Source organism: Notothenia rossii (assembly GCF_949606895.1).
Source record: "Notothenia rossii genome assembly, chromosome: 10".
Lineage (NCBI taxonomy): Eukaryota > Metazoa > Chordata > Actinopteri > Perciformes > Nototheniidae > Notothenia > Notothenia rossii.
In genome coordinates, this window is record NC_136908.1 from 22222518 (window position 1) to 22231308 (window position 8791).

At 39.1% G+C, this 8791-nt stretch overlaps 1 protein-coding gene across 1 annotated transcript; it reads right to left on the reverse strand.

The window, feature by feature from the left end:
• Nucleotides 1–3936: 3936 nt before the first annotated feature.
• Nucleotides 3937–8422, reverse strand: LOC307022091 (E3 SUMO-protein ligase KIAA1586-like; the record flags this gene model as incomplete). The annotated part of the gene is made up of 3 exons (XM_079654664.1): nucleotides 3937–5888; nucleotides 6049–6144; nucleotides 8197–8422. The coding sequence occupies 3 exons, from the start codon at nucleotides 8420–8422 to the stop codon at nucleotides 3994–3996; spliced, it is 2217 nt and encodes a 738-aa protein (XP_079510790.1). The 3' UTR covers nucleotides 3937–3993.
• Between the last annotated feature and the right edge of the window lie 369 nt (nucleotides 8423–8791).

Here is an 8791-nt window from a genome sequence, read left to right on the forward strand (position 1 = left end):
GAATATCGCAACCATCAGTCAGCCGTGCCATAAACCAAACCATCAACGCTCTCTCTAGACCACATATCATCCAACAGTTTATCCGGTTTCCTTTGGACAATCAACAACTACACAGGATCAAAGCCAACTTCATGGCAATTGCAGGTATGCCCGGTGTGGTCGGTGCTATTGACGGGACGCACATAAAAATAATTGCGCCATCAAAAGATGAGGACGTGTTCGTCAATAGAAAGAAAGTACATTCCATCAACACGCAGATTGTTTTCATTTATCATGATAGGGGGACTTGAACGGCGGTATGGGCTGTTATTGAAAGTGTTTAAGTGCTGGAAATATGCTCATTGGATAATAGTTTGCAGGGTGCTTTTAATTGCCTCCTTGATTTAATGCAATTTACGTATTTTTATTGTTTGCTCTCTCTCTTTAACGTGCATATACAACGTCATTATCGTGGTCTGCACAAACTTGTCATCATGCGTGTATTCTGCTAACTGCACTGTCCATAACTATTTGATAGGAATACATTTCTAGCCTAGGCTATTTCCTTGTTTTAGTGGGCTCGTTTGTGGGATGTTGCGGATGAGTTTCACCGAGACCGCATGCTCTGAACAACCAATCCCGTACTGACCGCTTCTAAATTCATGCACGAGAATCGACGTAATCCATAGCAACGGCGCGTCACTCTTAGTTCACTTAGTGATTTATCCTTAGTATGAGTAGGTCTCAGCGGCTTTGTGAATAACTTTTAAGAAAAAACTCCTACGTAAAATGTTTTAGCGCGAGTTAGGAGCACTCCTAGCGGTAAGATAAAATGCTTTGTGAATACGGCCCCTGGAGGTTTAGGGCATAGGAAACACTCACATTTAAAACATATAATTAATAAATGGGTGAAAATTGCTTGTGTCCATAATGGGCAGCATTAATATCCACATGACGGCTAAGGTCAGAAGAGCTTTATTTAATAGCTGGTCTTATGTCTGTGACCCCTCGTGTTGTTAATTGATAAGCCTGAAACACTTGTCAAGGTTCAGAGGCACATTTAGCAAATATGGCAGTAGCCATCGATCATCTTGGGATAAGATATACTTTATTTATCCCAAGTTGGGAAATGTTTTTATTACAGCAGCATGTACAACATGCAATTTATATTGTTACTTTGTAATTCTACTCCACTACTATTCAAAGGTTAACCTGGTGTTCTTACTCCACTACATTTATTTTAGTTACTTTGCAGATTCTGATAAACGATGTGAAATATATGCAACCCTTAAAGCAGACTTTAGTTACACCTGAGTAAAATTCAGGGAAGGTGATTGTCAAGTGCCAAAATAAACTATGCAATATATAAGAGTACTTGTCAGTACTTTGTCAGGATTAATATTTATCTCTAGAAACCCCCAACGTTTTTTCTTATTCAAAAGAAGACCTTAACTTAAAGTATTCTTTAATGTTTGAATAAAGCCTTACTAGTTTGTCTGTTTTGCACATCCTCCTAATATCTTTGGACGTCCTACACTAAACTGTTTTATTGTAGAGATCACTACAGTATCTTCTTGATATTTTCTATTCTATATTTCTATTATTGATCTTCTACTTTCCCCCTATTTTGTATGTAGGCTACTCTTAATATTTAAATGTTTTCATCAAATATAACTTATTCAAAAAGTAAATTTAATAACGTGCTTTTATCACTAGGTGTTAAAAAACGGTGAAGTTTACAGTGTTAACACAATAAATTGTACTTTATGAAGATGTTACTAATAACACACAGCATACAATGGCATACAAACGTTGTATTATTAGTGTAGAACACGTATGTATGTATAAAATCTGAAGATGTGTAGTTTTGTTCATGTTTTCATATAATTTTACAGGATATTGCTATATTATTTCACATATTGTAGTTCTACACATTAATATCTGAGGTATATCCGTCATTTAATGGTAATTTAAATTCTCATTCCATAGATGTGTCTCCCATCACCCAAAACCCCTGAGTATTCTCTCAACTCAGTATTTACATTCTTTAATTAAAAGAAAATCAGTAATATCTTTAAAAACTACAAGTCCTTTTCTATAAGCTGTGCACCGTTATGGTGTAAATATAGCCTATCTATCAATTGGATCAAATATAAAAGTCAGCCGAATTACTATTGATACTGCAAGGTGACGTATTGTGTGAAGAGAAATTGAAGATGTTGTTTAATTGCTGATATACTGTATTTATGATACACGTCACATATTCAGTTTCGGTGGCAGTTCTTCCAGTTTGTCCAAAGGTCTTCTAATCAGGGCTCTATAAATAAAGAACTACGGCAGATGTGTAATATTTAATGCAGCCGAACCGTGTATTACAATGCAGTTATGTGATGATTTTCAAAGAAAAAAGAAAGCACACTCTGAATAAAGTATTATTTTATTTTTTATAAATGTTTTCGGATTTCACATCGCATAAACACCATATCCCAACCTGTATTGCGGCTAAAACATCCAAACACCGAGCTTCAACGATAGCTGAGGATTATGGGTAGTTAGATGTTTTTTAGCCTATCAAAACCTCTGAAAAAAGAAATGTGTCCTTCAGAATCTAAAGGGAAACATATATGGGAAAAACACAAAAGCAATACACAATTTAAACCAATTAATGTTGTGTAATTAACAAGGATAAACTGATGTGTTTTAGTGGATGAGTACTGCAGATATCACTGTGAAATCATTTGACAGTGAGGGGAATACGGTTTTATTATGAAAATGTCGAGACCGGAAATACTGTTTTCACCCGGTGAAGGTTAACGCTAACTTTACATAGGGGGAAAGACATTACATGTAATTTGTTAGTCGCTTTTATCCAAAGCGACTTACAGTACTGTGGACAATCCCCACAGGACAGTGGTGTAGTGGTCCCTGGAGAAGTGGGTATACTCTTAGTTTTGCAATTTTTTTTAAGCAGCCCATAGTGCAAAGGATTATCGCCCTGTTTTATAGTGACATACTCTATTTAGTTCACCCCAAAAATATTAACCCAGTATAGTTACTCAGTATTACTTACACACAGTGGTGGACAGTAACGAAGTAAATGTAATTCGTTACTGTACTTAAGTACTTTTTTGAAGTATCTGTACTTTACTTAAGTATTTCCATTTTGGGGGACTTTTTACTTTTACTCCACTACATTTCAAAGTAAAATATCTTACTTTTACTCCACTACATTACGGGACATCTGTCGTTCCTTCTCATGAGTGAATTATTTGTTATATAAATAAGCAGAGCGTTCCACAAGGTTTAGGAGTGTGTTTATGGGAATTTTTGACCATTCTTCCAGAAGCGCATTTGTGAGGTAATTTAACCAAGAGATTTTGGACAATTCCATACTCCCAACTTTGAAAACAGTTTGGGAATGGCCCCTTCATGTTCCAACATGACCGTGCACCAGTGCACAAAGCAAGGTCCATAAAGACATGGATGACAGAGTTTGGTGTGGATGAACTTGACTGGCCTGCACAGAGTCCTGACCTCAAACCAATAGAACACCCTTGGGATGAATTAGGAGCACAGCCTGAAAGCCAGTCTCTTCATCCAACTTCAGTTGCCGCTTCTGGAAGAATGGTCAAATATTTCCATAAACACACTCCTAAACCTGGTGGAAAGCCTTCCCATAAGAGTTGAAGCTGTTATAGATGCAAAGGGTGGACCGACGTCATATGAAACCCTATGGATTAAGAATGGGATGTCACTTAAGTTCATATGCACATCAAGGCAGGTGACCCAATACTTTTGGCAATATAGATAAATATCACCATATATATAAATAAATATCACCACAAATATTGAATATCATCATTCAAATAATTCAACAATAAATTCAAAACGATATGTTACAAAACAACAATATATAGTTAACAATGAACAAAAATATATACATTTTACAACATATCCATGAAAACCAAAGTGATTCTCTCAACCCAGTGCTGGGTTTCTAAGTAAGTGCTCATATTACAGTATTTTCCAGACAGACTTGCTTTCTGCAGGAGTTTTCACACCGCATTGCCTTGAACGCATAGAAGTGGCAGCACGGTGTCTCTTCAACCAGGTCCTCATATACTTTTGAGGATCAAACATAGAAGTAGGGGGGCCGTTGATATTAATCATCATCAAGTTTGATATGTTTGAGATCAGTAGTACAGCCCTTTTGTCTGAGCTTATATTGTTCATAAGGCTAAAGTTCCTCTCACACTCTGCTGTGCTGACAGGGAATGTCTTCATACAGTTCATGAGTGGTTTTAGGTCCTTGGGCTCACTATTGGGCTCTTCCAGTAGGTCTCGCATCCCATTCAGTGCTTGGTCTGTGCACAAGTGAAATCGCTTGCACAGTCGCTTAACCTGGTCTTCACCATGGCGAATGCTGGGGCTTGATGGCCATTTACTCTGATCAAGGATGCTGAAGTCCTTGATGACCGCATCTTCGAAAGACAAGCGTTGCTCAAGATTGTTCACAAGGCTTTGTAAGAACTGGCCTGGATTGATTGACTTCAGCTTTGCATTTCCTACTAGAGCTATAGAGCGATACTCCCCAGCCTCTTTTGCCTCTAAAGCCTCACAGTATTTTTCACCTGGACTCTCTTTGAAAGACTGTATCACTCTGATTGAGCGTTTCAGCAGATGCTCTGCTCTGAGGAGAGTTATAGAATGAGCTTGAAGCTCCAGTGACAGGACACTTAGTTCATGGAGAGTGTCATACATGAGCCCAAGGTCACAGATAAATTCAGGACTTTGAAGACGGTATAATAAACCTCTGTACATTTGTTTCTCTTTGGTGGACCTCATCTCATCGGAAGACGCATTCTTAAAGTGCTGCACAAGACCTCCCAGGGATGTCCACACAGCACGAACAGTACGAAAGCTACTGTCCACCCAGCGTACATCTAAAACTCTGCCAATGCGAAGAAGTTGTGAGCCTACTTCAGCTGCTGCATCTTTGAGTTCACGCTCATTTTTGTTCGACATACTATAAAGTGAATATAGCTTCTGCATAAATATTTTAAAGTGGTTGACACCCGTCACCTCATCAACAGCATTTGACACAGCTAGTTCCAGCCTATGGTTCATACAGTGCAACACAAAGAGCCTTGGGAATCTCGAGGTCAACCTGGTTGCTACTCCTGACTTCTTTCCTAGCATGACACTGGCTCCATCAGACACAAATGTTACCCAGTTTTCAAGAAGCCACTCTTCTGTAAAGCCAGCCTTCATTAAACAGGTGAGTAAAGCCTGTTCTATGCCATCTGCTCTCTGATTGTCTAATTCAACTAGATCAAGGAAAATGAACTCAGGGCTTGCTCCTTCAATTGACGCTTTTACAGAAACTGTCATGACAGGTTTGTGACTTAAAGAAGAGGCCTCGTCAATAAGGACAGCTAACTTCGTGGATGATGCTATTATGTTACTCACAATTTTGCTCTGCATCTCACTGGCAACATGTTGTATGATTTGTGTTGCACTGTAACGTGAATGAAGTATTGAGCCCATCTTAACACCATTCAGTTCCTGCAGCTCAATGAGGCTCTCATGGTCAGAAAAGGGTCTGTTCTTTTTGGCCAAATGGTAGGCTGTTCGGAACACAGCATCAGTTTCCTTCTTGTAGGGCTCAGTCATAACCTCCACTGCATTCTCAATGGCCGATTCTTTTTGTTGTTCTGCCACCTTCACAGCCTGAGAGTGTGCCTTGGACAAAGCATGTTTCCTGATCTTATTTCTCAAGACTGACAGACTTGTTTCTCTACTTCCCTGAGAAGACACTTGAATTTCAAAGTTCATCCATTCTCTTGAGAGTGATACACCTTGCTCCTTGTTGATCCCAATGGAGTTCACACTGCTACAAACCAGACATCCTGTGAAGCAAAAACATACAATGTAACTACTGTATCCACAGCTGTATGTGTGCATGGTCTATTTTTCCCATATACATAAAAGGACACACACACGCACACAATATTAATGTGTGTCCACTGTTTCAGAAGCTACCTAAACTAACAAGATACCTAAACTTACCAAGTTTTTTGTTTTTGGATCCCAACCAGGGGTTCTTGGATTTAAAATCCTCTTTTTGATTGACAGTCCACAGGTCAGGCCAGTCATTATTGATGTCTAAGGGAAGAACAACAAAAGTGATTGAATTATAGGCTATAAAAGGGGAACAATGACCATAACCTATTCAAAAGTGTAAAGTTGTCACCTTCATAATCTGCATTATTAGATTTTTTCATTTTAGCCCCCAAATAGTCAAATAGTCAATTACACAGGGCCTAGCTGTAGCTTTATCCATGGCTGTGTCAATACAAAGTGTGAAAACTCTTCTAAGAAAAGGCGTTATGACGTGACTCAATGTTGCACACAAATTAGACCTAAACACAGACAAACCTTGTGCCCTTTTCAACCAGGTCCTTGGTAAACAACAGCACGTTTCCTTTCGTGAGGAAGACGCACTTTTAAACTTTTACCGTCATATACGTCTTTTACTTCCTACCGCATCCTGCCTTCAAAATAAAAGTACCCGTTTTCATAATGTATCCAAATTCGTGGATTCCACGTAGCGTCGCTATGCCCGAATCTGGCTGTGCGTCGCACAAGGTCAAAATGCCCTTGCTATTTTTAAGCTGTTGGCTGAAACAACAGTCGCCAAAGTAACACAGATATAAGACTTTATTCAATCCTAAAAGAGGTAGATCGGCGGGATAAATGGCTGTCTTTAATTAGAAGAGACCACTGGCAGCCAACATCTACCCTCAGATTGTGCAGTCTCCTATAAATTAGCACTAGCTACATTTGACCTCAAATTATGTAGCTGCTAGTGCTAGCTAGCTAATTTTTTATCTCCATTTGACAGGAAAACGCTGACAATCCAAAACACTAATCTTCAGTTGCCACAGCTAATGTTACAATTAAGCAGATAGCTGTGTCACGTCACCAAACACACGATGATCTTAGCATTATGTTAGCTAACGTTAGCTAAGCGCTAACGTTCTTCAGATTGCGTGGTACCTAGCTATGCTCTTGAAAAGCCTTCAGGCTATCTCTGGTGTATGGGGATGGATTGTGTGTACAAGATAAATGTAAATGTCGGGAAAATAAAGTTGGGGCAGACACTTAGCATAAGGGACACAATAAAGTTCAGAGTAATAAATATGGATTGCAGCAAATAATGGATGTATTTTCCAAATGTCTTTCTGTCTCACTAAGGTGTGCTGTGCTCATTGCCATGAAGCTATAATAGCTAACTAGCGCCACTAGAATCAGAAATACTAAATTTAAAAGTTGAAACCAACTATTAACGAAAATAATGCTATTACTACTTTTATGTTAGTATATATGACTACCTAGTGTTAACTGTGTTCGTTATTCTCCCGTCCAGGAGAGAAGCTTTAAAAGGAGACTAAATGGAGTCTCTGTGAAAGTTCAATTGGGTACTTTAATTTAAAAAGGCGCGGGTTGGTCACAAGCATGATATTGTTCAGTCAGACAAACAGCTGTGATCCGCTCCTCGATAGGGAAGAGAAGAGAATGGATCTCTCCTCCGGTGCTGTTATATATCCTCTGCTGGCTACTCCCAGCCAGCCGGCTCACCTCGTCTCCAATGTCCGTTATTGCATTTAAACAGAGGATAGGTTCTTTTCACATTCAATATATGCTTAACACGCCGTTTCTCCTCATATTCTCTTTCATCACTTTTCATTTAACACATTCTAAACGCTGTAATCAATACTCTAAACAATAATTCTCGGCTCGTTTGGTTTCCGGTCATTCCGGATGTTGTCACATGCTACTCTCGTCTGTAAACAATAATGTATTCAAATAAACTGTACCTTCATTTAATATTCAGCATGGTAGTATCTCGACATCTATAGATGTAGTGTTAAGTCAGTAGGCTTCGGTTTGCACCACTCTATATCATTTCGCTACTAAATTCACCTCTTTAGGAAATCGTATATTAGCCACATGCTAAATGCTAACCGTAGATGAAGGATTTTCAGAATAAAAGCTTAACTGCTTGTGCACAAGAATTTCTGGTTTTTCAGTATAAAAGAGCATTAAAACTGACGGCATGTTTAAACTACATTTCCCCATTAAAACATTGATTTTAATTTCTAACACTAGCTACGATTTGTTACAAAAATCTTAAAATATAGAAGTGAGACCCACCGTTATTGTCGTCTTCATCTCCTTCCCTGTCAGCATCCTCTTCAACAGATGAGGGGGACGGAGGGAGCGCAGGTGTTGGGCTGATGTCAGGGCTGATGATAACAGGGCTATCAGCTAACAGCTCCGGTGTTCTAGCCTCACTATCTGTAGCTGAGCTGCTGGCCGATGTAGTTCCACAAGGACGTTTATTGTAAAAGGAAATTTTAGTCTGAATGGCTCGCTTCATTTTAACAGTTCATACAATTTTTGTAATGGCAAATAGTTGAAAGTAAATTAACATTTGTCTATATGCAGTTTTTTTCCCTTATTAAGACCCGCCCTACTCTGCCTCTGATTGGTTTTTAATCAGTTCTCGCGCTGAAAACCTGACCAATCTAACCAGCGAAGGCATAGAGTTAGCCAATATGAGGCAGAGTAGGTTTGTGTCATGAGTCTTCACAGTACTATGAAATGACATTCAGCCACTACTAAATAATGCGCACCAGCGGTGATTGAGAAGTGGGTATACGCCATGCTGTCTGAAAAATAAGTGGGTATACGCCGTATACCTGCGTATACCCTGGACTACACCACTGCCACAGGAGCACTTTGGGGT